This window comes from Ursus maritimus, unplaced genomic scaffold, assembly GCF_017311325.1.
Source record: "Ursus maritimus isolate PB19 unplaced genomic scaffold, ASM1731132v1 scaffold_3, whole genome shotgun sequence".
NCBI classification, from domain to species: Eukaryota; Metazoa; Chordata; class Mammalia; order Carnivora; family Ursidae; genus Ursus; species Ursus maritimus.
In genome coordinates this window covers 5958442-5986385 of record NW_024425563.1, presented here as the reverse complement: position 1 = coordinate 5986385, position 27944 = coordinate 5958442, and the positions used below count along the sequence as shown (strand labels likewise).

General features: G+C 57.5%; 1 protein-coding gene across 2 annotated transcripts; it reads right to left on the bottom strand.

Annotated features, from left to right (window-relative positions):
* Window positions 1–47: 47 nt before the first annotated feature.
* SMARCD3 (SWI/SNF related, matrix associated, actin dependent regulator of chromatin, subfamily d, member 3) lies at window positions 48–27944 on the bottom strand. 2 transcript variants are annotated; one of them, XM_040643793.1, is made up of 13 exons: window positions 27819–27944; window positions 6142–6353; window positions 4389–4431; window positions 3419–3541; window positions 3175–3297; window positions 2854–2949; window positions 2596–2697; window positions 2223–2384; window positions 1362–1459; window positions 1074–1209; window positions 665–787; window positions 444–545; window positions 48–223 (listed from the first exon to the last, which is right to left on the bottom strand). In XM_040643793.1, the coding sequence occupies exons 1-13, from the start codon at window positions 27855–27857 to the stop codon at window positions 170–172; spliced, it is 1413 nt and encodes a 470-aa protein (XP_040499727.1). In that variant the 5' UTR covers window positions 27858–27944; the 3' UTR covers window positions 48–169. The 2 variants fall into 2 exon arrangements, with proteins under 2 accessions (XP_040499727.1, XP_040499726.1); XM_040643792.1 differs by lacking the exon at window positions 27819–27944 and adding an exon at window positions 9251–9490.

Below are 27944 nucleotides of genomic sequence, written 5' to 3'. Positions count from 1 at the left end.
TCCCCTTGTCCTTCCTCCCCAGTTGCCAATGACACACAAGGCTGCTCTCAGATGCATGACCTTTAATCATTCCCCTGCCTCACCCGGAAGGTGTCAGAGAAGTGAGGGCAGAGCCCCGGGGGACAGGGCTCAGGCCCGGAGGCCCGCGGTGGCTCCTTCACGGGGGCTCCTAGGTGTTGCGTACAACCAGCGACTGCTCCAGCTCCTGCCTGCGCTGCTGGATCTTTAGGGAAATAAGAGCAGTAGCAGGGTGACGCTGTTGCTGGTGAGTGACAGGGCAGTCCCGACCACCCAGCCACCCCGGAAGAGCATCTGGGGGCAGGGAGGGCTCCTCTGTGCCAAGGGGCTGGTGCAGGGGCAAGGGCCACAGACGGGGCTGGGAAGGGAGGCTTCTCTTGGAGCGAGGGGAGGGGGAGGCCCGAGGTACCCGGGCCCCTCCACACCTTGCAGTAGAAATAGCGGCTGACGGCTTCCTGGGACCAGGGCTGGTGGTAAAACTCAGCCCGGCGCTCCTCCTCAGGGTTGCCTGCCACATCTGTCATCACCTGGGAGGGAGCAGTGGGGTCAGCCCTGAGCCCGGACCCCCGCCAGCCCTTGTGTAACAACCTTTACTGTCTTCCCAATATGCTTGTCTTCCATCCAGTGCTCCCTGAGTCCCCTTCACCTTGAGGTCCCGGCTCTGGGAGCGGAGCAGGTCTTGGATGTAGCCTTTGGGGTCTCTGGAGAAGCTTAGCATGAAGTCCCTCTGGATCTTGAGCTGGTTTATGGACTCAATCGTCTCATGGATCTACAGGTAGAAAGTCAGGCGCTTTCACCTGGCCATGGTGATGTGGGAGAGGAGGGGAAGGAGGAGGGGGGCCGGTGGGGGGAGGGATTGGCTGCTGTTCCTTTGAAGGGCAATCCCTCAGGTCCCTGCTGCCTCTGCGTCCGGGGGAGGGGGGATGGGCAGAGCTCCAAGTAGCCAGGGAAGGGCCACCTGCCCCCTTCATCTCTCCACAGGCCCGTGCTCTCGTCTGTTGTATTTTGTCATTTCTGGGTTAATGTCCCACTCCGGCTGTGGGCTCCGGCCCCACCTTACTGTCCAGAGCGCTGATCTCCTGCTGGTTGGCCGTGGACAGGAGGAAGCTGCTCATCTGTCCCTTCAGCGGCTCCTCCACCTCCACGTCAATGTCATAGCATGCCGTCTTCTTCTGGTCCGACGGGTCCACGCTGCCAGGGAAGTCCGGCCCTTGGCATCCGTGCTGCTCCCACAGAGGCCAAAGGGTCCCGGGGGCAGATGGCGGGGTGGGACGGGGGTGGGAGGAAGAGGGAGGGCAGGACTGCAGTGATTCCCTGGTCTGAGGATCAAGCTGGGGCCTCACCTGATGACGTGGTTGATGACAATGGGGTCAGGGGGCAATAGCAGAGCTGTGAGGCGCTGGGGAATCTCAGAAAACTTCAGCCGCGGGCAATCAAAAATCTGAAGTAGGAGAGAAAGAGACCAATCTCATCTGCTTGAAAAGGGTGTAACTATAGTCCTAGATCCTTCCATTCTGGGACGGCCACAAGACGCCAAGAGCAAGTCTAACTCCTCAGCGCTGCTGGGGTTGGGACAGGGTGTCTGTGGGCGGTGGAGTGTGACAAGGACGTGGGTTGGCACGGGGCAGTGGTTGTAAGCACTGGCCCTGGGTCTGTGGCCGCCAAGGTGTAAATCCTGCCTCTTCTGTTAACACTGCAACCTCGAGCCAGTCCCCTAAGCTCTCGGGCCTCGGTTTCTTCATGTCCAGAGTGGGGATGGCAACTACCAGGGCGGTTGGGAAAACTAAGTGGATGAGCCCACGCTGCCTGCAACAGTGCCTGGCACACGGCAAGTGCTCAATAAACATCGACTGTTATTTTACTCCTCAGGCTTATCTGGCGTATTTATTTAAACAGCTTTAGGAATAATAATCTCTACTTTGGTACAGTCTGGATCCAGGACTAGAACCCAGGCATCCTAACTCCCAGGTGCCAAGAATATTGTGGTCCCCAAACTGTCGGCCTTTTAAGGTTCTAGATCTTTCTAAACTGGCTTGGCTAAAAGGGATGGGCTGCAGTGCAAAGCTACGCCATGGTAGGGTAGCGCCTGCACTAGGACCCTGATTACCATTTGTGATACCCAGGAATCTAGAAGAGGGGGGTGGTGTTGCCTTATTGGGACCTCTGCCTGTCCCCCACATCCCTGAGATCAGGGGAGAGGGTACCTGCTGGAAGTATTTGTCCCCATTGATGTATTCCTTGTCATGCGAGTCCTGCAGCCTGTTGGTCTTCACGTACTGCCACAGGGCCTGCACGATGGCTGAGCGGCTCTGCGTGTGCAATCCCAGCAGCCGAGCCAGGCGGGGATCCAGTTTGAACTGGGGAGGCTGAGAAAAGAGGCCGTGAAAATAAAAAAGGGGGAGTGGGAAGCGCTCAGGGCCAGGCAGCTTGGGACTTGGGGGGACGTGATGATTGGGCTCCTGGGAAACATGCTTCTGGAGAAGGTGAGGTAGGGAGGAGATGGGGTCTCTCGGGATGTGTGCTCCCCTGAAGCCAAGGTGGGGGGCCTCGGGCGATGCCTGGGGGAGGGGCACGGACCTGGTAGTCCAGCATGAGGAGCAGTGTGCAGCGTACGCTCAGGTCCCCCGGCCTCTTCACCTGGAACCCATCGGTCTCCTGGGTGGTGGGTGTGCGGTGCCACTGCCCGGGGGAGGAGAGCTGGGTCACTTCACAGGCCCATCTGGGCTGCTGGGGCCAGGGGCTCTCGGGTGGTCCCTGATCCGGGTCCGTGCAGCTGAGGGAACGGTGGTCTGCGGAAGGGTGGCAGTTCCCGGGCAGAAGAGGTCTGGGTCTTACCTCAACTAGGTGGTTGTCAGGCCCATAAAGGTCTTTGTCCAGCTCAATGACCAAACTCTTGAAGAAGGAAGAGAACTTCCGCTTCTGCTTGCTGGGCTGTGGGAGAGGGACAGGGACCGTGGGGGCAGGACAGGGACCGTGGGGCCGGTCGGGTAGGGCAGCATGGTTAGAAGCAGGCCTCTGCACCCGGGCTGTCTCTTCAGGCCGCCCACCCCTGGCCGGGGCTGACTCCCTAACCCGTAGTGCAAACATCTCGCTCTGTCCTCAGCTCAGCCCCATACCCACCCCAGGACACCTGGAGAGACCTGGGCCAGGACGTACGTCATCCAGGAGCTTCCCCTCCACCCGCAGCTCCCAGGAGGCAATGCTGCCATCAGAATCCTCAGCATCGGGCTTCGCAGGGTTAAAAGTATTGGAGATATAAAGACGCAGCTTCCGCTTTTGCTGTAGAAATAAAGAGTGTAGTACAGAGCAAACACTGTGTGCTCCCATTCCCGGGGCGATCCCACTCCTCCATTCTTGGAACAGGACCTAGAGCCCTCTTACTGCCCCCAAATCAAGACACCTTCATTGGCCTCTTCAGAGCCTCCTGGATGTCCACCCGCTTCCGCATGATGGTTTGATCCAGTTTCCTCTCAAATGCCAGGAGGTCCATATAAGCCTGGGACTCGGGGACCAGCTCCCGGATCTGGAAGAGAAGGAGCAAGGCGGGAACGAGGGGCTCAGCCAGTCTTGTAGGTGGAAAGTGCATGTCATGCGGTCCCAGGGTACAAAGAGCATAGAGGGGAGCTGGCCAGGTTCCAGGCACGCAACTTTGAGAGTGCAAACGGGGACTTCTCCCCAGAACTGCATATCCAGCAGAAAGGACCTCGACATGCAGGGATACAAGCTGCTTCTCCCTTGAGGGAGAAGCACTTCATCACTAGGAGAGGCCGTAGCAGCCACGGAGCCCAGCATACGGCTTCACCTCTTCATCTTGTCCTTGCCCTTGTCACATGGCCTCTGGACCTTCCTGGGGTGTCTGCAAAGTGCCTAGGACCCTGGGGTGCCTGAGACAGAAGATGTTGCTGCTTGCCTCTACCCTGACACCCCACCTTGTCGCTCCACCTGACATCTCAGCCGTACTACCCCCACGCCTAGCTCGGCCTGGGTTCACTTATGACGTCCAGGCCTTCTGGCCAGCCTCAGCTCCCTTCTCTCCCCCTGCCAGCCTTTGGTCCCCTAGCTCTTGTGCCTCTTTGTCCCACACCTTTATTTATGTCTGCGGGGAGCTGGAGCTCAGTCCACTGCACCCCCGGGGCCCAGTACCCTACCTCTTGCGGATCCGCTCCTTCCCTCTGCCCCACCCCCTCCCTCTGGCCAGGGAGCCCCACTTCTTAATTAGCTTTTTAAACAAAAAGTGAAAGTGGCTGTGACGATGAAGCTCTGCTCCTCAGGGGGGAGGGGAAGCGGCCCAGGGTGGTGGGGTGGGGGGAGAGGAGGCAGAGCAGCAAAGGATGGGGGGTGGGCTGGGGGCTGCTGTGAAAGGCACTCACCCTTTGAGGGAGGATTTTGTCAGCCATCTTCCTCCTCTTGGCACTGTACATTTTTTAAAGAAAAAACCAGGTTACCATGGCGACAGATCTGGGAGTAACGAGGCCACCTGCTAAATTATCCCGACATCTCCACCCGCCTGGCTGGGGTTCCCACAGCCCGCTTGTCTGCCTGCCCAAGGGGCTACGGGCAGTGGTGTGTGGCATGGCACTATGTCCTCTTGTGGGGAGCAGACGTGGCCCCATCCCTTCTCTAGCCCGGGAGCCCCTTTCTACCCCACCACATCCTCAGGCCAGAGAAATTTAGACTTAGGAGGGGTTGGGGGGGTGGGGGAGCTGCAAAACTGTTTGAGAAAAGCTAGGGAGGGGGAGGACAGAGGAGAGGGAGGAGGGATTCTGAGGACTTTCCCTTTCTGTTAAGCAGGGGTGCACAGTCCAAGCTGGCCTGAGCTCAGAGGGAGGGGAGCCAACACCCTCTTCCCTCCCTGGAGCAGGAGATGATGGGTGAAGCTGGTGCGCACTTGCACCCCTGGCACCCTGGGCTTGGAGGGGGATGCTGACAGGCCCTCAGATCACCTGCCAACACGGTCCGGAAACACACCCAGAGGGATCCACAGAGAGGGTTCTCCTGTGGGGTGTGAGGCTGGATTTGGGGTGGCAGCTGGGACTTGGACTCTTCTTGACCCTGCTAGCTGCTTCTGATTTCCAAAAGCACCCCCAGAAGATCCTTGGCGAGTTGAGATTAGAACCCTGCCTGGAGGATGGCTCTGTACCGTCCCTGTGTGGTGATAACCACTGCCCCCTCCTGTCCAAAAGCCTATTCAAAGGCCAGATAAGCACCTTTCATTAAAGGTCTGATTTGTTTTGAAGAAATTATCTATGTGAAACTCTCCATTTATACCAGACAAACCAGGAACTTGTTTACTGTATAAAAGGATGATTCACTTTGCAAAAGAATTCATCATGGGATTCCTATAAATGGTGAATTTTCCTTGATGTGTAAAAAATATTTAATAATGAGGTAAAATCCATATTACTCCTGTTATAGGACTCCATCTGGGGTGCAAAGGGAAGCATGTGTGTTTGGTGGAATAGTGAAACCCAGAGGGGCATCTCTCTTGCCAGACGCCAGCAGGGGCTTTTGGGGTGCCACCAGCTGGCTCAGACAGGGAAATGGGCTGGCCCCTGGTGGCTAGGGGGGCCGACCTGGTCCCCGAGAACAGACTATGGCAGCTCTTCAACCTCTGAGTGCCTAGGAATCACCCCAGAGCAGGACTGTGCAGGAGACCACCCACCCACAGGGCAAATCCCCAGGCTCCACCCCCCTGGCCAGAGAGTCAGACTGAGAATATCTGGAGTGGGGCTTTTCAACAGTCAAGCCAGGGGACTGAGCACCGTGCACTGGACAGCCACACTTGGAGAAACACAGTCCCTAGAGCTCAGCCCTCAGTCCTGCCGCCAGCCCCACCCCCACCCCAAAGACTGAAGCATCTCCCAGAACCTGGGGACAAGGGGTGGAGAGAAGGACCGAGCAGGTGACAAGGAGAAGGGCGCGACGGCCGCAGCTTCAGTCTCTACGGTGGGCACACAAAGGAACCAGACCAGTGCCCCCTCGGCCCACCTCCCCAGAGGGCATCCCACCCAGGACGGCTCGTTCCTGGCTGATCCTTCTTCCTCGCTCCTTCTAATCTCGCTCCTCACCCACCCCGTCCCTGGGGTCCCGTGGCCCGCCCCCTCCGCGCTGGGCCCCACTCACCTGCGGCTCCGCGCGGGGGCGGTGGGCACCGGCTGGCCCTGGCTCTGGGCCTGGCTCTGGCCGGGCGGGGGCGCTGCTCGCTTGCGGGCGGGCTCCATGCCCGCGGGGGCCAGGCCGGGTCGCACGGCGGGGCTGCCCATGTACGGGGAGCCCGGGGGGCCCATGGGCGCCCCCTGGTGGGGCATCCGGGCTCCAGACGGCATCCCGGGGCGCTGGTGGGGGGGGGCGGGGGCGGAGGTGAAGCAGAAACAGGCGCCCGCCCGTCAGACCAGGGCCCGGTTCCAGGCGCCGTGAGCCGCGTCTCTCTCACCCCAAGCCCCCCGGCCGGTGACCCTGATGCCGCCAGCGCGAACGAGGGGTGGGAGGGGCAGGGGCGCCGCAACCGCGCGACTTGGCGGAGGGGGCTTTGCGTCTCGCCGCAGGAAGCTAACTGAAGCCAGGCAACTGCACTGGGCATCGCCAGCCTCGGATTTGCGGAAGGTACCGCGAAAATGAATATTAATGGCGCCTTTCAACCTTTTCAAAGGATGTTCACATCCACATGTTCCTCCGCAAGACAGACTGAGGGGTCCTTCCAACCCCACTGGACAGATGAGGCAACCGCGGCTCAAGGAGAAAAGCGACCTGGCCAAGGTCACGCAGCTCCTTCTGGCAACGGCAGCACTGAACGGCCGTTTCCCGAGGGGCTGGGGCTGTTTGCTCTCTGCAGCTTCATCCGGGTTAGAGGCCCAGCTCCCTGCTAGGACTTCTGCCCCTCTTTCCCCTCCTTGCTTCTGGGTCCACTTCCTGGGTTGTCCTGCCCGGCCCTTGCCCTCCCCACCTTAACCCAGCCTTCTCTCTGGGCCCCTGCTTTTGACCCCTCAGCTCCAACCCACACCCCCTTTGGCTGAGTCCAGGCCTCCACACCCAGGGGCTTTGACGACTTAGCCCCCCCCCCCTAATTTGCTCCTAAGGGGAAGGCTGGAGGCCATGGGAGCCGGTGAGGTCACACCCTACCAGGACTCCCTAACAGGACAGGAGGCAGCTGGGCTGGAGGTGGGCTGCCCAGAGGGCTTGGAGAGCTCAAAAGCAGCGGCATTTCCTCTTCCATCCATCTCTCCCTTCCTGTCCGCCTGCATTACCAGAGATGGTTCCATCCTCCAGAACTCCTCCACTTCCCACCCCGCCCCAGTGAGGTAGGAAGTCAGGGCTGAAAGGGGGCCATGGAGAGCAAGATGAGGCAGGTGTATTCCCTTGCCACCTCAGATGGGATGTAGATGAGATGCAAATTCATTGAGTGAAGTGTTTCACAGACTTTTAAAAACCCCACTTGTCCAGATTCCAGAAGAGGGATTGGGGAAGGCCAGAGGGGCTGTAAAGTGGAGGGTGGGTGTGATGGGGACAAAGAGAGCACGAAGGAGATTAGGGAGCAAGGGATGTAGCCCCTGTATCCCCATTACCTTTTACCCACTTTGCCCCCTAGAGTGCAGATGCCCCCAGGCACAAGGAGGAGCCCTGAACCCCAGCTGGGTGAATTCCTTCTAACTGCCCACTCTCCCTCCTGTCCCTTGCCCTGCACTAGGTCTAACCCTAACTGCCAGCCAGCCAGCTGTCTCTGCCCATCTCTCCCACAGTGAAAACTGCCCGTCCATGTGTCTGCTTCCCCCACCCCACCTGATCCTGTCACTCATATCTCTAGAGTGGTGGCCCAGAATGGAGCCTAGGCCCAGCCCCACCAGTGCAGATGGGGTACTGGGAGTGAAGCGGTGGGACTCACAGCCACCCAAGAACTGAAGCTCTAAGTTGGCCAAATTAAAAACAACAACAACAACAACAAAAACCCCACACATATAGCCCCCTCTCTTCCCTAGATGGGCCTTTTTAAAGGGACCTCACCAAGCAGCATGGTTAGGACTGGCAACTTGGCTGACTGACACGAGCACCCCTGGGAAGTTGCTTCAGAGATCTTTGGGACTGGAGGACAGGCTGCCCCAGGGAAGCCCCTTTACCCAATCAGCTGCTCTCCTATTTTTCAAGGCCAGTGATACTTGCTGATCTGCTGAAGAGGCCCTGAGAGAGAAGCTTCCAGAGCCCCCAGAGGGCTGTGCCAGCTGCTGGGACCACCCCAACGAAGGGCCAAGATTCTAGGGACTCTGGCCTCCCTCTCCAAGAATGTGCCTTCTTTGGGGTCACAACCAAATTTGGCCATAGTCAACTTGACAGCCTCCTCTGCACCCAGCTCCAACCCCACTAGCCATTCCAAGTCCTACGGCCCCTGCCTCTCCCATTCTGCTGCCCTCCACACCTCTCCCAGCCTGGCTCCTGCTGCCTCAGCCTGGGGTCCCATCCCCTCAGGTCCCCCTGGGCTCCCTTAGGCTCCCTGTGTGCCTTCCAGGTCTGCTCCTGGCAGGAAGGTGCCACCCTGCCCCTTTGGCCTCTAGGCCTCACGTCCCTGACTCCAGCCCTTCCTTCACACCTTTGAGGATTGAAGGACATCAGCTTCTGGTGGCTGAGTCTGCCAAGGGAATCTTCAGACACCTTAACTTGGGGTCTGTCCCTAGAGAGGGTCTCTCTCTGACCCTGATGGCAGAGGCCATCAGCAAAGCCCCAGAGCCCTCCTGCCAGGATGCAGAGGTCGTTCAGCCAGAGAGCTTCCCGCGCACAGTGCCTCCAGGGTCACCTGCTCCTTGCTCCCAGAGACACAATCAGAGACACTGTCCCAACGGATGAGCAGACAACCCAGCCCACCAGAAGCCTTGTCCCCCACCCCCACCCCCAGAGCAGGGGAACACCTGGGCCAACGAGGAAAAAAACAGAAGACAACACATCTGGTACAGAGGGGACCCCCCACACACTTGGGGGGGACAGTCCCCAAGTCCCACCCCCAGCCCCTGACAAGAACCCATGCAAACGCCTCCCGTCCCCGCCCGGGCACCCATCCCCGGCCCGCCGCCTGACGACGTGTTCGAGTGCCAGGGCGCCGGCACAGTCCTGGGGCTGGGCCGCGGGCCGTGGCGCCCCTGCCAGAGGGGTGGGAGAGCGAGAGCCCCCTCCCGGCCCCTCCCGATCATCCCTCCATTCAGCCCGAGCCAGCTCGCTCACCCTCCCCCGCTAACTTTCCCCCACTCACCACCCCATGGACCAGAAACTCAAAAAGTTTGCTTTTCGTGGCTTTGCGCGCCCCTCCGGCAACTTCGTCCGCGGCCATCGGGGTGGGCTCAGCGGCTCTTCTCACTCTCTCTCTCTCTTCCTCTTTCTTTCCCTTTTCTGCCTTTTTTTTTCCTCCAACTCTCCCCTCTGAGTCCTGCTGGGCTCTCTCACACTTCTACTCGAGCGGAGTGGGGAGGGGGCCCCTTCAGGGCTGCCCTGACGGCCCACGGCCCACGCCGCCGCCGCCCGCCCGCCGCCGCCGCCGCCGCCGCCGCGGCTGCCGCATTCCTGCACTGATAAGACAGAAATAGTCCGGCGGCCCGGGGTCTGCCTGTTGACTCGGCGGGGACAGAAACGCCTGCCTTTCCAGCCCTCGCTGTCCAAACAGCGCAGATAAGCGGCGAGGCACGCCGGCAAGCCCGGCTCCCGGGCGCTGGGCAGCGGCACTGCAGCCCGAGGCCGCCCGAGGGCCGCGGGGAGGCGGCGCGGGGAGGGGACGCGAGGGGAGGTGGCGGGGGGCTCGCCGGCCACCCGGGCTCTCGCCACAAATAGTTTCTCGGTTAGGGAATTCGCCGGCAGGGCCAGGCAGGGAACAGTCAGTTCCAACTGTCCCCCAAGTGGCTCCTGCTGCATTTCTGAGGCCCTTTCCCCAGAGACCTGGCAGGCCAAGTAGGGAAACATTCGCTGGAAGGAATCCGGGGGGAGCCGAGCCCGGAGGAGGCCTTCCTCCTGCACCAGGCCGTCAGTGGTGGGTGTGCCCAGGGAGGCGGTGTCCCCTCGGTCCACAGATGTGTGCGCCCTTGTCTCGCCCGCCGTGTGTGTCTGCACCCTTGTGTGGGCATGGCTCGGTGGCTGTGGGTGTGGATGTTTATGTGCGTGCACAGACAAATGCCTTCTCTGTGTGCCTCCCTCCACGAGAGCCGCCAGTGCGTGTGCGCGCTTGCGGGTGCGTGTGTGGCAGGACATGGCCTGTGTCTTCCAGCTCTGTGTGAGTCTATTTCTGGGTATGGGAGTCTTTGTTTGTCTCTATGTGAGAAAGTGAGGGCAAGAGGGGAAGTATTTCGGAAAAGAGGGGTGGATCCGACTCCTGAGAACAGGAAGAGAAAATGTGAGGGAAGGAGAGGGGTTGGGGTGGGTGCTTGGGTGGATGGGCAGAGGGAATGAGGCAAGCAGAGCCTCACGGCTTTGGAACCGGGCATGAGGTGGGGGCAGGGGACCCAGAGGTGCTGGGGCTGCTGGGTATGGTAGGACCAGCCTCAAGATCCCAAAGAAAGCGGGGCTAAGTGTGGGATTGTGAGGGAGCCCCAGAAGAGGCAGTGTGGAGGGAGCTGGCATTCCCTGGGGTGAAGGAGGGACAGGAAACAGGAGGGGCAAATCCTGAGATCTCCAGGCTGGGATCCGTAGCACCACCCAGGCCCCCAAAGGCCACACCCCTCTCTCCTCCTTCTGGAGGAAGAGCCCAAGGGCTTTGGGACGACAGTGACAGTGGGTCCAGTTTACGTGCCTCTTGGGGCTGCACTGTCAGAACCCAGGTGAGGGTGGGGCAGTGCCTGGGGGAATTTGTTGGAAAATTTATTTGAAGGTACACCTTCAAGACCCAGAATTGCACTTGGGGATCCTCACCCTCAACCCCTTCAGAACGCCTTCAGAGGTCAGACAAAGAACCAAGGGAGTGTTCTGTGTGGAGAGTCCTCTTGCCTGCAGCCTGATTTCCCTGGGCCCTAGTTGTGCTCCTGGCAGCCACCGTTCAGTTGGGTGTCCACTGTCAGTCCTCTGAAAGGCCAGAGTGGCCCAGGATAACTCTCCTTTTCCGCTGGCTTAGCAAGGAACCAAGAGGTCCCCTTCCCACCAAATCTCTACCCAGCTTCCCCTTAGACTCACCCATGCAGAAACTGGGTCCTGGCAGGGTGGGAACAGGTGGGTGGCTGCCACAGGCCATGAAAGTGGCTACTGGTGACCTGGGGAGGTGACCTCTCCGGTTTGCCTGCTAACCTCCAAACCCCTCCCATGTCTAAGCCTCTGCTCCCACTATTCTTTTGCCTGGAATCCCTCTACCTACTGCTCATCTGCCTATCCAGATCACATTCATCCTTTAAAGCCTAGTGAGGGCCCCACCTCCTTCAGGAAGCCTTCCCTGATCCCACTCCTGTGCACCAACCTTTCTTTTCTTTGAATACCCATTGCCATTTATGCTATGTCATGAATTGGCACTTGCCTGACCAGTGTCTGAGAGGTCAGGTTTGGTTTTCCAAACTGGAACTGGTCTTTAAGTCCCTATCTACCCTCCCCACCCAACCCCATGCTGAGACACGGGGAATTAGCATCAAATGCCTGCTAACACTTGCAACCACCCAAAGCTCAGTGGGCCAGTGGATGGAGCTCGTACTCTGCCACTTACCTGAAGGTGTGAGTCGCCATGGGCACCCCCACCCGCTGTGGGGGCTTCTAGCATGGACACGTGAACCACAGACCTTAGAGGTCTTTGTGTAAAGCTTTAGGCTTTGTGTAAAGCTCAGAGTTCTCAACTCCCGGAGAGGCCTTTTGGGTAAAGAAGACAGCAGAGGCGGATGGGCACCCCAGCTTGGGCAGCTATATTTGAGGGAGGGACACGAAGGAGAGTGGGAATACCCTGCATCTGTGAGGGGACTGGTCCTGGTGGGGAGGAGACTGCAGGAGGTGGTTAGACCAAAGGCTCTGGTGCTACCCAAGGAGCTGGAGAGTATCACTCAAGACACAACTAACTCCCTCCCGGGGCCACCCCAGCCTCTGGGCCTCCTCCCCACCTATCCCAGCCATTTCTCTGGGAGACATACTTCTCCAGCACAGACAACAGATACACAATGCATGCATGCCCCTCAGGCACGCACACCAGTGCGAATGCCAGAGGGACAGGGAACCACGTGGATTTGCACACACAGGCACGTCTGCACCATCTCCCCATCCCACTCACAAGGTGCGATTGACAAGGCACCAGCCACTAGGTACATTTGCATGCTGCTTTTACGGGGGCAACCCTAGCTGTGCAGACACGGGGGAGCCTGAAGACCAGAAAGCAGAGGCGCAGGTGTGGGCCCCCTGAGCCAAGACTCCCACCTCACAAAGGCCAGGATCCCCAACGGCTCAGCCCCAGAAGAGCGCTCAGCAGTGCCACCACCACAGGCTCCGGCCCCGGTCCGGTGGAGGCCCAGGGAAAGCCCCGCTTCCAGATGGCGGGGGCTTCCTCCCAGCCCTCCTGGGCCCTTAGCCCCGGCCCGACCGGCCCAGGCCGTGCTCCGGGACGACCGTGCGCGTGTCCGGGCAGAGGGCGGCCGCCCTGCGGCTCGGAGCCGGAGTCCCCCCTGCCGTCCCCCCATCTCTCCTTCCCTCCGAAGCACCACCAGCACCAAATGGCAAAGCGCCTCTCCCCGCTCAGGGAGAGATGCGCCGCGGCCGGCGGGACGGCCTCGGCATCCCCCACCCCCTCCATCACCACCACCGCGCGGGAGCGGAGGGCGGCCGGGCGCGGGGGGCACGTCCCGGCCCGCTGCCTCCCTCCCTCGCCCTCGCCCGCCAGGGGCCCGGGCAGCGGCTGGAGCCGGACGGGAGCCGGCCCGGGCATGCGCACTGCGGCCTCCCTCCCGGTGAAGGTCAGCCCAGGGCCTAGCTGCAGGACTCAGTGGCGGCCGGGGGGGGAGGGGGGAGGAGGGGCACGGGAGGGAGAATGGAAGAAGGAGGCTAGGAGAGGAGGGAAGCTGGGAAGGGGAGAGGGAGGAAGGCGAGGGAGGAACAAAGGAAACCAGACTGAAGGGAGAGACCTCTTTCTGCTGCCCCCTTTTCCGTATACCCCCAGCAATAAAGCTTTCCTTAGCAAAATGAAATTACCCTCACTGATTGGGACGGCAGCGTGTGTGTATGTGTGTGTGTGTGTGTGTGAGAGAGAGAGACAGACAGACAGACAGACACAGAGACACAGAGAGACAGTGAGATCACCTGGAACTCTCAGGCTGAGGACCTCTGATGTCCGTGTTCTGGCCCATCACTAAACTCAGCCCCCAACTTCTCCTCTGGTCATTAAACCCCAGGGCATGCCAGGGGTCCCAGAGGCAGCTCTGACTCAGCCCACCCACCAGGCCTAAATCCCAGCCCCCGAGGAACTCCAGCTAGGCCTTGGGGCCAGGCCCAGTCCCCAGAGATGGGTGGAAGGGAATCTGCACCTTCACCGCCCCCCCTCCCCACCTCTGGTGAGGGGCTTCCTCCAGCCAGCAGACAGGACATTGGCAGAACAGGCCTGGGACATCATAGCACAATCTTCCTCCTCCTCCTGGCTCCCCCCACTACTCTTCCCAGGCCAGAGCAGCACTGGGTACCTCCCTCTCTGTGCGAGAATGTTTCTGTGCCTGGACACCCTCTGCTACTAGCCAGGGGGCTGTCTGCCTCTTTGTATGACTTCGGCTTCTGTGTCAGTTTTGCAAACACACACAAGAAAGACAAATATGATAGAAAGAAGCAAAACGCAAAGATAAACTAGGACACCAAAATAATTGTGTGACCTTGGGCAAGTCGCTGTATCTCTCTGTCCCTCAGCTTTCTCAGGAGTAAAAGGAGGGGGGTGGCCAGATGATTCCTAGGGCCTTCCTGCCCTGAAATCCAAGGATTCCGTAAGACAGAGACAGGAACCAAGGCAGACAAGGTGGGAAGGAAAGGGAGACAGAGACATACAGAGATAGGCCCACACCATTTAAGGGCTGCTGCTAACCCGAGGTGGAGCCTGGTCCTTGTCACTCACTGTCACTCACTTCCAGTGAGCCTTCACCACTGTGCCGTCAGCCTCCTGGGAGCAGGGCAAGCCTTGCCTTGGGATCTCCAGGGTCCTGCTCAGTTAGCAGGTGTATGATAAAGGTTAGTGGAATGAGTTAATCCTTCCTCTCTTGTTCTGTGTGGATCTCTTCAGTCTAATGGGGTGCTCTGTGCCCCCTCCCTGCCCCGCACCTACACCTCACATACACAGGATAACTGCAAACGGCAGCATGTTGAAACTGCTGGTCACTGGGGGCCGGAGCTCCCACCAGCCCAGAGGGGGGCACATTTTGGATTTGTAGCAGCTTTGCACTCTCCCCTCATGACGGCCGTTAAATGAGATGGTTCCTTGTAGCAACATCCTACGGCTTACAATGCTGAGCAAAAACGAGCCACACTGGTCTGCTCCCCATTTTGGCCAGGATGGGGTTGGTCTGTGGGGAGGTATTTATGTGGGACCCTGAGGTGTGCTCTAACTGCCCCAGCTCCCATCCTGCAGCCTAGGGGGTGGGACATGGGGCAGGGCTCTCCTTGGTGCGGGGGGCAGGTAGGTGTCCACAGAACCATCCTTGCTCCCCACCCATCTGCCTCTAGACCAACACCGGCCTATCTAGCTAGCTGCAGGGGCAAAAACAAGGGATCCATGTTCTCAGGACTCACAGGCTATCAAGACTCCAAGGAGCAGCAAGCCCCTCCTTCTCACCACCTACCTCCCTCCACCAGCCTCCTGGCTGCCCCCCAGCCAGAGCCCAGGAAGCCCACCCATCCCACAGTGCCCTCTGTCTGGCTGAAGCCATCACTCCTGCCCTGCTTGCACCCCATGGCTCCCAGGCCCCGGCCCTCCTTTCTCTTGGCAGAAAGGAGCCCCATCCCGGCACCTCTGATTCCTCTCCTCTCTCCCCCACAGCTCACTGCTCCCTCATGACCAGTGTCAGGACAGTCTCCTGGTGGCTTAATGTCCTGCCCCTCATCCCCGGGGAAGCTTCTGAGGTCTCAGCTACTGCTCTGACCAGGTGGTCCGAGGGATTTCGGCCAACCACTACATTCTGAGGTCTGGGATGTCACCTGAGTGAAGAAAACTGAGTAGAAAAAAATTCATGTACATTCCCTTGGCAAATGTTTCAGTGAAACCAAACCAAATGTTGGGGGGCAGTGGAATGTACAGATAAAACCTGCCTGGAAGCAACCCTTGAACCTGGTCTCCCAGATACCTGCAGCTCTGTGAGGGATCAAGGGCAGGCCCCGACCTGCCCTCAGGGTCTGAGGACACTTTTACACTGCACGGGTGGGGGCTGCGAGTGCCCCCCCCAACACGACACTCTGTCCCTCCCCATGGTCAGCCTTGAGTGCACCTGCCTTCCTGTCACGATGTACTTCCTCCCTTGAGTCCAGCCCCACAGAAGGCCCCGGACTCCCCTCAGAGGCCCATCTCCCAACCTGAACCCTTCTACTGTGCGGTCTGTCATAAGTAAAATTTCCAAAACGCTGGGCCACTTCTGTGAACAGCCCTTTTGCCTTCTTGCAAGAGAAGCCCTCCAGAAACCACTGCCCTCGAAACTGCCACTGGTGGTGTCAGTATTTTCTCCAGAGCTCCCCACCCCTGGACTCAAAGTGGGGTAGGGACCCTCCCTGCCACTCGAGGACACTCATTGACGCCTGTCCTCTTCTTGCTGCTTTTTGGGATCTTCATGGGTGGTCCTTGCCATACCTCGGTCTCTCGTCCCTCGGCCACCTCTCCTCTAGAAGTCCCCCACCCTCCCTCAGCCATTTGCTCCAGGTCACCTATTGGGTCTTATCATTCCAGCAGCTGCAGCCCCACACCCCAAAATCAGCCTTAAACACCTCACTCCGACCACCATCTCCTGTCCTTCCAGCTCACTCTGTCCACTTCCCTGATTCCCGAAGCCTGTAACTCCACTGGAACCTCTGGTCCATTTCTCTGACCCACACCCCTCATCACAACTACACTGTTACATAGGATTCTTTTTTAAAAATTATGATAAAACATACGTAACATAAAATTCATCATTTCACCTCCTTTGCATATACTCCTGACTCTCTTACTTAAGAGTTAAATCCAGCTTCACCAACTCTTGCCCCACACCTGGCACCTGAATGTGGCCAGAGAGACACCTAAGCACCCTGACGGGGTCTCCCTGTTCAGGAGCACCCCCTTCACCTGGCCTCATGCTGCGCAGCTGTCCCGCTGTCCCTCCTCCACGCACGCCCTTCCCCGCTCTGCTCTCTATGCGAGTTTCCACATCTGCTCCCCTTCCTGAGCTGACGCCCTTGCTTCTCACTGCACTGAGACACAGAAGCTTCCAAAGAACTTCCACCTAGCCACCTCAGTGCTTGCCTGCTTTGGGAACGCGTGGTCCTAGCCATAGGCCGGAAGCGGGCAGTGCTCCGGCGCAGCCCCAGAGCAACCTTGTCCTGCTCTCCCCGTGCCGCTTGGTGGCCATAGGTCTGGAGAACTCGGAGACTCTCACTGGGCCTAAGGAGGGTAGAAGTGAGCTGAGCAAAAGGCAAAAGCTCCACCCGTGTGCAAAGGACTGCAGGTTTCTTGGGGGAACAGGGCCAAAAGTGCATGGGATCAAGAGGAGATGGTCTTTGAAGCTGCTCTATGATCAAGGTCTCGCAGTCAAAGCAGGGCTCAGTCTCCCCCGTGTCCCCACACAGCATACCGTCTTTACTCCTGGGCTCAAAGAGCTGTGGTGATGGCCAAGAGGCCTCGTGAAGACTCACCAGGGAGCAGGCAGTAGGGAAATGGAGGAGGATGGCCTCAGGACCTGCATGGTGCTCAGCCCTGAGCTTCACAGTCCTTTGTAATTAAGGCCAGCTGGTGCCCCCCCAACCCAGTGAATCCCCTCCAGGTAGCCCCTCAGCCAACCCTGCCCCCCTGCCCTTGCTCCCAGATCTGGGCTTTTGCTTTGGCCATTGCAACCTAGTCTGTCTTGGGACCGGGCTGTGACAATGAGGCCTTAATGCCCTGCACGTCACTCCAGTTCTTTCGGGGTCCTGTCCTCTCCCAGGCTCTGAACACACTGCCCTGGGTAGGGTCTCTGCAGGCACCACAGTGCGATGACTCTGAGCTTAGACTCCAGAACAGGACTTCTCAGCCTTAGCACCACTGACATTTTGGGCTGGATAAGTCTTTATTGTGGGGGCTGCCTCATGATGTTGGTAACATCCCTGGCCTCTATCCAGGAAATTCTACCAGCACGCCCCCCGCCCTCACCCCCACCCTCAGTGCAACAAACAAAAATATCTCCCAACACTGTCCTTTGTCCCTGGAGGGTACAATTGCCCTGGGTGAAGAACCTCTGATCTAGAGTCTGATGGTCCCGGGTTCACACTCAGCTCAGAACCTTGCACAAGTTATTTCACCTGTCCGAGCCTCGTCTTCCCTGTCCTCAAGACAGGGCGCCCTACGCCTGACTCACAGGTCGATGTGAGGCTTGAAATAAAGTCGTGCACGTGCAGAATTGGGCACAGGGTCCAGCACAGAGGAGACACTTAACAGTTGCTGCTCTTAGAGCTTCCTGATGCTGAGCCTGCCCGACTCTGCGGGCGAGGCTGCACTGCCCTGCCTTATCTCTGGGTCCTGGCGGTCCTGTTGTCCAACGACCCCCAGCTAGGAGACTGGTGAAAACAGGGAGCCCTCAGAGCCCCTCTGCTGAGGAACCATCACAAATACCACGGAGGGGACGTCTGAGGGCTCAGCTGGGCAATTATTCACAGTGGCTAATTCTGGTGGCTCTGGGAGCCCAAGCGGAGTCTGGGTTCTGGCCCAACCGCTGGAAGCCTCCTTGAGCGCATTAGTAGGCAGGGTGGGTCTTGTATGGGAAGCTTATCCATGCAGTGCAAAAACTTGGTAAAGACTGCAGGAAAGGGGGGAAGGAAGACATTCAGAGGCCACCAGAAGTGGCAAAGCCACTGGACTCTCACCGAAGAGTTCGTAAGGGCGACCGTCGGGCCAAGAGAAGCAGAGGTTCAGGAGCTGCTGCTGGAAGCATCCGGAGGAAAAGCAGGGCCTCCTCCTGCACCTGTCCCCCTCCTCCTCTGCCATCCTGCCGCGCACTTAGTGAGCACCTCCTGTGTGAGCGCTTGGTGCCAAGTGCTGCCCACGCACCCATGAGACACAGCCTCAGCCCCTGGGACACAATGTTGGAGGACTGGATAGAGTAGGGTGGGGCTGACGGCATCGAAGCCGTGAGAAGCTCATGTCAGCTCCTGCCCCAGGACAGCTGCTGCTCTGGCAGGGGGTTGGGGGGAGCAGGCACCGTGCACCCCATTCCAGAGCTCTGGGCTTCCTTATGGGGAAAAAGAGGCATTCAGCCCCCAACAGCTATGTCTTCAGTGGGGCTGTGGCTTGGCAGGGTGGCCAGCCTTGTGGCAGTGGTGGAGAAGTCAGCAGCTAGCTGCAGCCATGGCCGAGGGTGTCCCCAGTCGCTGTGCCCAAGCCCCAGCAGAGGTTGCAGGGGCAGCCCGTGGGGGGCAGTGGTGGAGCCCGCCATGGGGCTGTACCAGTGCACACTGGTGAATGCCGGGGGTGTCTGTGGGAACAGAGGGCTCGGGACCTCCCTCCAGCTCCACGCAGCCCCTAGTGAGGAAAGCTCCAGCCCAGGGAGGAGCTGGTGTCCCCGCAGCAGGGGGCAGCGGGGACCTCGGACCTTCCTGTGGTGCGTGTGAGCCTGGGTCACCTCCCAGACGTTCTGGCTACCTGGAACTCATCTTCTCCCTCCTCCATAAGACACAGCTCCAAATTCCGAAGCAGACGTCATAGTACCCCCAGCACAGGCTGAAGTGTGTCTCCCCCCACCAAACTCGTTTGCTGGAGTCCTAACCCCCCTCCCTCAGAATGTGTTCTTACTTGGAGATAGGGTCTTTACAAAGGTAATCCAGTTAAAATGAGGTCAATAGGGTAACCCTAATCCAATATGACCGGGATCATAAAATAGGGGAAATTTACGACACAGGGTCAGGTACACACAGAGGGAAGACGCGTGACTCGGGGAAGACGGCTGTCTGCAAGTCAAGCAGCGAGGTCCGGGGCAGATCTGCCCTCACAGCCTCAGAAGGACCCAAGCCCCCTGTCGACACCTTGTTCTCTGGCATCCTGCCTCCAGAAAATACATTTCCAGCCTTAAAGCCACCCACTGTGACCGGCCTGCCTGTCCAAGGGCCACCCGCCTCTCCCCTCGACCCCGAAAGCACGGCACTGAGAACAACGTGCTTATGGGCACAACGCAGGGCCAAGCCTGGGGCCAGAACAGCTGAGGTTGAGTCTTTCTGCCACCACCAATTGACAGGAGCACAAAAGGGCCACATTGTGTCAATTTCTCTTAGCCTCAGTCTGTTTATCTTTAAAATGGGTACACTGCCACTTCAGCTCTCTCACCAGCTTATTGCGAATAGCAAAACAGTACTGAGGGGACACATGCGGGAATTTTCTTTAAGTCCTGGAGGTCCAAACGAAGCCATCACTGTTAGTAGCATATCACTCCTTGGTAACCATCCATCCCACTTTGGACTTTCATTGAACTTGCTGTCAATTAAAACCTCAATTCTCTTTCTACTCTGATTGTGCCAAAACGTGTCTCCCATCCCCTACTTCTAACATTGCCTATTTGGATTCAAGAACAGATAACTTATATTTATTCCTGTTGATATCCATCTTGTAGGAATCAGCCCATTATTCCAGCTTGAGATCCCTTGAATCTCAATTCGGTAATCCGATATATTTGCCATCCTTTCCAGCTATGTGTCATTCACAGATCCATGAGCATGACCTTCTCTCCTCACCCAGGTCCGTGCTGACTGTACTGGAAGAGGAAAGACAAAGCCCTCGTTCCAGACAGACAATCTACAACCTTTGGGTTGAGTCTTCAATTGGCAGCAAATTTACTCAATCGTAGTAACATGCAGTGATGTGCTGGAGTGTCATGTTGGTAGTTTAAAATCAGCCGTGGTAGGAGTATTTATACCATGGAAATTGGCAAATAATACAAATCAGATTTCAGCTCCCCCTTCCCACCCTGTCAAGAGCCAGTTGTTAAATATTTACCCGCACACTACTGCATCCAGCCCACGTTTATGTGTCACACTCAAGATATTGGGAGAGACTTTGTCAAACACCTCCAAATTCACACATACATCTTTACGGAGCTTCATAGCCTACAAAACAGTGCAGTATGCATTATTTAATTTGGTTCTTTCAACATCCCAGGAAGTTAAAGGGCTGAATATTACTATACCCATTTTAAAGATGAGAACACAAGGTTAATGATTGACTCAGAGCCAGACAGGGAACTAGTGTCAAAGATGGGGCTCAGACTGCCATGTTCTGATCTCAAGGTCATACCGTTGGTTGTCAGAGGTGCCCTGAATTCCCTCACCAGCCGCTGTTCTGGGTTTAAAACTCAAACTTTGAGGGGGATTCTGCAACTGGGGATTCTACCTCCAGTCCTTTCCATTAGCACCCCCCATTGGGATCCCTGTTTCTAGGGCAGGATTCTCAAGTTTTTGACAAGACTCTCTGCATTCTGTTTAAAAATCGTTGATGGCAAGAGACTGCTTAAAGTGACCCCAACTCAGTGTGGTGTTTCTCAGCCTGGGGTCCAATGATGCCTGGGCCCCTCGAGTTCTCTGGACTAGCAATGCTGATTTAGGGCTCTGGGCCCGAAGGCTAGAAGAGGTGACCAGTTGGGGGTGATGGCATGAGGGGAGCCCAAGAAGGAAGGTGCAAAGCAAACAGGTTTGGCTTAACTCATAGTGTCTTTCTTGAACACTTTTTAAAATCTTAAAAATTGAGAGATTTCACATAAAAAGCCAGATTTCCAGAATCTCTTAAAAACCTGGAAATCTAGCAATACAAGCCCACCAATATACTTGGAAACAGTCAGATGGAATTGGGGAGGGGCTATCCCTTTTCTAAGTGGCAAGACTTCTCCAATTTACTACACACACACACACACACACACACCATTTTGGGGGTTGCAAACTCTAAAGTCCTAGGCACCCAGCAATGAATGTAAATGAGTTGTGTGAGCTTTGAGCACCAGGACAACTAGCCTTTGACCTTGGGTCTAGGTGCTGGGGTACAAGGGGCTGGCCTGGGTCTACAGAAAAGGCTGGCTGCTTTGTCTCTTTGAGGGCCCGTCTGGTTTGGGTCACTGCACCCCTCTGGGGGCTAGATGTGGTGGACAGACCCCAACTGGGGCTCTTGCACTAACCATTGGGAAGTTTACTCAACCTCTCTGTGTTTCAGTTTCTCATCTCGAAAGTGATGATGATAATACTATCATTTTAGTCTTGCGGTGAGGATAAATCAGCTAAACCATGACAAATTCTTAAAACAGTTCCTAAAACCTGCACTAAGATCTCAGTCAACAGTGGTTGCCACTCTTCTGCCCTGGGCCTGCTTGGCCCTTCTCCATCCTGTGGGAGCTGCTCTGGAGTCCCGGGGGCTGCTGAAGTGAGGGGTGGGACTGTTGGGGGTGGGGTGGGAGAGTCTGGATAGGTGGGGCCCTAGTCCACCCGTTGGGCATTCTTTGAAAGGGTGTCTGAGACAGTTTTCTCCTGAAGGAAGAGGCCAGAGTAAGATGGTGGTGGGGTGGTAAAAGTAAGTGGTCAAAGGAGAAACTGAGGCACAAAAGCAAGAGTGCTTCCTGCTGGGTGGGATGAAGTGGGGTCCTCGGAGGGAGCTGGAGCTCAGCTTCTGCCCCTCCTCTGGGCCCTTGATGGCTGGGGCCCCTCCCCCAAGCCCACCCACCGGGCCCCTGCTGTGGATTCAGCTGCTTACAGCCCAGGACAGCCAGAGCACCACGGAGCTCTCTCCTCCACCCTGCTGGCTGGCTTTTTATTTCCAACTTGAAACTTTATTAAAGGCTTAAATATGCAGACTGCGTCAGACTGGGAAGCCAGGCTAAAGCTAACTCTGCATCTGAGTTCAAGATGTGGGAGCAGGGAGAATGGCGTTCTCAGCTGAGGGGAGGAAAGGCCCAGGGGTTGCTCACTGACTCCAGGCCTTTATGAGCCCACACTATAAGGGTGGCGAGAATGGAAGCTGGGCCTGGAACCTGGGGGGACATGGTCACAGGGTCTGTGGATGACGCCTGGATGCCGTAGTGCGCAGGGCGGCACCGGGCACCACATTTTAGCCCGCGGGCTGATGAGGGGTACCAGGTGCTGGCTGTTGAGCTGAGTGCTCGGTACTTAGCAGCCCTCTGAATCTTTATAGAAGGGGCATCAAGTCCCACCTTACAGACGGGGACACTGAGGCTCAGAGAACTAAGTGCGTCTTCCCACATCAGCCTAGCTGATGAGGGGCAGAGCCCACCTTCCAACGGAGCCCCGGGAGCCCCGAAGCCTGTTTGCCGGCATCAGGCAGCACCCCCCTCTGGCTCTCGCAGTGGGCACCAAGGGCGAGAGCAGCCTGCACGGGCCCCCAGGTGAGGAACATTTGAGGAAGCCAGACCTGAATGTTCCTGAGAGCGGACCCGGGGAGGGGAGGCAAACGACTGGAGGCAGTCAGATGTCATGGAAGCAGAAGAGCGTTTATTCTCTAGAACTCCAAAGGGCAAGACCAGGGTCCCCGGAAGGAAGATTCTCCTCATCACAAGAACAACTAAAGACGGGGTGCCCGGGTGCCTCAATCGGTTAAGCATCTGATTCTTGATTTCGGCTCAGGTCATGATTTCAGGGTGGGGGGGTGGGTTTGGGGGGGGCTCAAGCCCCATGTTGGGCTCTGTGCTCAGTGGGGAGTCTGCTTGAGATTCTCTCTCTCCCTCTGCCCCTCCCCCTCTCCCCACCCTCCCCTCCCCCAGGCCTGCTCTCTTTCTCTCTCTCTAAAATAAATAAATAAATCTTTTTAAAAAAACCAAACAACTAAATATGGAAGGAGCGTCTGTGAACATGGTGAACAGGTCATACTGCAAAGGGGACTGCTGCCCAGGCATGAGGCCAAGGCTGCTCTGAGTGTCAACCAGGCCAAGGTGGGTAGTTAAAGAAGGCTACCCTTGGGTGTCTTGGGTAGAAGAGGAGCAGGACCAACCATACAAAGGGGATCACCAAGAGTCCTCTTTTTTTTTTTTTTTTTTTTTTTTTTTACAGAGAGAGCGTAAGCAAGAGAGCAGGGAAGGGGCAGAGGGAGAGGGAGAGAGAGAATCCCAAGCAGGCTCCACGCCCAGCACAGAGCCTGACGTGGGGCTCGAGCCCACACCCCTGAGATCATGATCTGAAGCGAAATCAAGAGTCAGACATTTAACTGACTGAGCTGCCCAGGTGCCCCTCAGGATCCTCTTTTTTTTTTTTTTTTAAGATTTTTATTTATTTACTGGACAGAGAGAGACACAGCGAGAGGGAACACCAGCAAGGGGAGTGGAAGAGGGAGAAGCAGGCTTCCCACTGAGCAGGGAGCCTGATGAGGGGCTCTGGGATCATGACCTGAGCTGAAGGCAGAGGCTTTACGATGGAGCCACCCAGGCGCCCCGCCCCTCATGGTCCTCTTAAGATCAACTGTCAGAGCCACCTCCTCCCACCCCCTGCCTCATTCATTCACGAAATGTTTTTCTGTACTGTGCGGAACACCACAGATGCAGTCTGAGCCTTTAAGGAGCAGTATGATGCAATCTTTAAACCTTTGGTACACGCTATAAGCCATAAGAAGTTAGGACGTCATACCTAATCAGTGTGGGAGAAAGTGTCCCTGGAAGAAGTGGCGTTTAAGTAGAGACTTGAAGGATGGGCAGATTTAGAGAGGTGAAGGGAGCTGGAAGTGTGTTGCAGGCCAAGGGAACAGCATGTGGGAAGGCCCTGAGTGAGGGCAGGCCCTTGAAGCCGGTGAGGAAACGGAAGAGAGAACAGATCAGGTCTGTGTTGCAGGAACCCTGGCTACCCCAGTGGGCTGGGGTTGGGAGGAGGGGTCCAGACTGAGAGTGGGCCACGACTTGGGTGGCTACCTCAGTGGTCCAGGTAGGAGACAACAGCGTCATTACGGAGACATAAGAGGATGGAACTAAGACATGTCTAGGAAATCAAATCAAAGGAAGAGGTGATTGTCCCAATGGAGAGAGAAGGGGGAGGGTCAAATGTCACTCCCAGGTCAGGACTTGAGCTTTGGTGTCGCTGTCAGCAAGATGGCTAGCCCCACACCCAACCATGGAGGGAACCCTGTGCTCTTGTCATCATGGGTTCACGGGGAGACCTCTACTCTATTCCTCTGGAGAGAAGACTCTGGAATAATCCTGCCACCTCTCCCACCCCTTGGGAGGGGCTCTCTGCCTGAGGAGCTGGGGGCGTCTGACGTCTGCTGGACAAGTTCCTCTCCTGGGTCAGGGGTGGTGACATCAGGGCTGTTCCGTGCAGCCTGCCCTTCCCTTTGGGGTGTGTCTGCTGGCAGGAGGGAGCCCATCTTAACCTTTTCCTACGCCCCAGATAAGCAAACACAGGTTCAAGCTTCTTTCTCTAGTCCGGCTGGCCCTGCAATAAAGCTGATATGTCCCTGACACGTGGGCTCACGATCTACGGTGGAAGGCGAGTGACTGGGCCCACGCTATACCCAAACTCACCTGCTGGGCATGTGTGCTGGTTGAGGTCTCTATGTTCCTACAAGGATATTACCCTTCCCCAAGAATGTGTGGGACTCTGTAGTTAATTCCCGATTTTAAATAAACCTTCCTGCTGCCTGACAGTTCTCAAAACTGTTGTTGGAAATATTAAAGTGTAGATCATTTCCTGAAGGCAGGCGATGTCTTCCTCTAGTCCTTCTAACTTTTATCTTGGGATTGACCATGATCAGCAATATTTATTTGGCTGCATACTATTGTGTTGGTCTTTGCCTTGGCCTAGGAAACCTGTGCTTAGCTCTGTCACCCAGTGTCCCCCTCACGTCATCACATAGGAGACACTTCTCGGGGTCACAGGGCCCGAAATCACAGCGTCTTGGAGCAAACGGTCTGGCTTCTAGGCGGTGCGAATGCCATGAGCGCCCCTGTTCTCCCACTGTGGATGGGGCCTCCGGGCCTTGCGGCTTGTGCCTTGTGCACTAATGCCATCCTTGGCTGCCCCATATATTCCCTCCCTGTATTTCCAATGTCCTGACTTGCTCACTACATGTGTCTTTGCCAAGTGCCCCCGACCCCTTCTGGAGTAAGGTGGAGCACAGCACATCCTCCTGTGTCTTCTTGTCTCTGCCTTTCTCCCCTCCCCACAGCACGCTGCTCCTCACTCCAGGCCCCAGAATGTTCTTCGGTCTGGAAAGAAGGTTGACATGGGAGATGATCCAAGTTTGTAAATTCCAGGAAAGGCATGAGCGGGACACATGCTCATAAGACACATTCTCAAATTTCCTGGAAGTTAAGTTTAGGTAACAAAGAAATTGGTTCACAGCTTGGGAAGCAAATCAAGAGGTGGGCCAGGCTGAAGTGAGCAATTCCTCTCCTGCAGGGTCCTCACAAGTGACCAAGGGTCTGCACATCCCTCACCAGCAGGGGATACTGGCAGCCACAGCCCTGGCCTCCCCAGGTGTCCGTCAGCCAGAGTGCCCACCAGAAGCGGGCCGACGCCTCTGGCACGGTCATCCGAGAGGGCACAGAATCCAGCGGAACCTGAGGGCCGTTCACTCAGCCCACGTGTCTGCGACTCCACCTTCTCTCGTGACACCTCCTGACACCTCCTCCCATGACACCCCCTCCTGGTGACACCTTCAGCTCATTACCTCCACCACTTCACGCTCACTAATAACGAGCTCTCACTTGCAATCACACTGCCAGCACTCGGGGCGAAGACAGCCTCCAGCTGCTGCCCGCCTGGGAGTGCGCCCACCGCGCCGTCTAGACGCTAGCACGGGGCCTGTCAGCATCCAAATGACAGCACGTGCCCGAGCCGCCAAGCGTCAAAGCCGTCTCCATGCCTGGGACTGCACGTGCTGAATGAAGCCCCATCTCATGTTAATGCGGCTCTAAAACAATGCGCCAGAAACTTCCCCAGCACCTCACCCCTTGCCTCCTTCATCACATGGGGAGGCCCCCAGGAGTTTCAGGACGGACCCTCCGTTCACCTTGTGACCAGGCCACTCCGGGACCAGGTGTCGCTAGGATGTACCCACAGCTCTCAGAGCCTCCAACCCCCCAGGCTTCCCATGCCTCCCCTCCCCTGCTGCCCATCCTTCAGGGTGATCACCTCCTTCAGGCAAGGTCTGGATCAACCCAGGGCACCGAACTAGTGCTGCTGGGGAGCCAGCTTAGGGCTTAGCTCAGTGTACCCCAAATCAGCCACGACTTACAAGGACTCACCACATGGGGGCCCCTGGCTCTAGGGTACCTCCCAGGGACCCCAGCTGCTCGGCAAGCCTCCACCCTCAGACACCAAGAACTTTAGAGTTGCCCAGCAAGTACACCGGCTTAGGCCTTTTCTTTAGGCTTCTGCATTAAAAAACCAACCCCTGCAAGCTGGGAGACAGGCCCGCAGTTAAGCTAAGGCAGGACCTTTGTGTGGGGCACTGACTTTCCTGCACCGCCCAGCGTTTGTCTGCCCCGTGGCCAGCACCAGGTGACAGCACTGGGCTCCCCTGGCAGCCAGCCACAGCACCATCTTCCTGGAGGCACAAGCCAGCCACAGGGGTGGGAGGGAGGGGAACAGCCCAGGCAGGATAGAGAGAGTTCCTCGGCCCTTTCTGAGGAAGAAGTTGGGAAAGCCACCCTCATTTCACCCAGCCCCTTTTCCTCTGAAAGCCCACTTCACACTGCTCCTCTGGGGCCTTTCCGCTCCTCAGAGCCCTGGGGCCTGAACTGTCTGCTGTAGCACTTCTCGTGGGCTTTCCCAAGTCTGTCCCCCTGCTGGACTTCCGGTCCTGAGGGTAAGGACAAAGTCCTTCACACCTCTAGGGTCCCCTAGCACCCAGCCTGTCAGAGGAGACTCCCACTGGTGAGGCAGCCAGGGTGACAGGTGGGGCTGGGCAGGCCTCAGACCCAGATCCTGCCCCTTCCCACAGCTGAACAGGGCTCTCAGGCAGGCAGCCTTTCCACCCAGTGCCTCAGTGCCTCCTTCTGGACCAGGGGCACCGATACGGTACTAGCCCGGCCAACCTCCTTACACTTTGCCAAGAGGAGGCCCAGGAAGTCCAACTCACATGCGATGGGCCTGGAGCATCTCTGAGTCTGAGGCCTGCCTGGTGGTAGCACAGGGCTGGCCCCACCCAAGGCCACGCAACAGGCTGCCACCACCTCCCCCTCCCACCAAGAACAAACCCCTGCCTGGATTCTGGAAGGATTTTAGAGGTTTGCCAAAGAAGGTTTGGGGTTAGGTTTCTAGAGCCTAAGTTGTGCTGGGTGTCAGCAGGCCCCCCCCAGCTAGCAGAGAGCATGCGTGCGCACACGCCGGTGAGGATGGAGGAGGTGTGTGTCTGCGTGTCTACGAGTGGAGGAAATGGAATGAGCCACAGCCCCAGACCATTTTCACCAGAGCCAAAACCTGGTTTCAGGCTCGCTGCTTCCTGGCTCCGAATGGCTTTGATAGGCAGAACCCAGGGAGCCAGGAGGAGAAGGCACTCAGAAGGGGTAGTGGAAGGGTGGGAGGAGATGTCAGCAGGATCTGGGGGATGGCCCAGCAGTGGGAGGGGATGGGAAGAAGCATGTCATAGGTACGGCTTGGGCGGGACAGAAATGCCAAGAGGGGGCCTTGGGTTATGACTGGAGGTCAAGAGCCAGCACCTCTCAGTGGGGTCCCAGGGCTCCTGCTTCTGGGTTTGGGGCCATGGGGGCAGCGCCTACCTGTACCACGGCGGGTGGGTGCTGAAGGCCTGGAGTCATAGGTGGAAGGGTCCTGCAGCAGGGGAGTCATCCAGTGCCCCCTCGGTGCCCGGGCCCGGAGCCCACTGCACCTGCAGCACCAAGGGC

What these genes read in the sequence shown, in the direction of transcription:
- SMARCD3 (XM_040643792.1), bottom strand. Translation starts at nt 9,328, where the DNA reads ATGGCCGCGGACGAAGTTGCCGGAGGGGCGCGCAAAGCCACGAAAAGC. An exon ending in AGGGGAAGCTCCTGGATGAC is followed by an intron (nt 2,950 to 3,174) that starts GTACGTCCTGGC and finishes CCTCTCCCACAG; the next exon opens with CCCAGCAAGCAGAAGCGGAA. An exon ending in GGGACAAATACTTCCAGCAG is followed by an intron (nt 1,460 to 2,222) that starts GTACCCTCTCCC and finishes CTCCTACTTCAG; the next exon opens with ATTTTTGATTGCCCGCGGCT.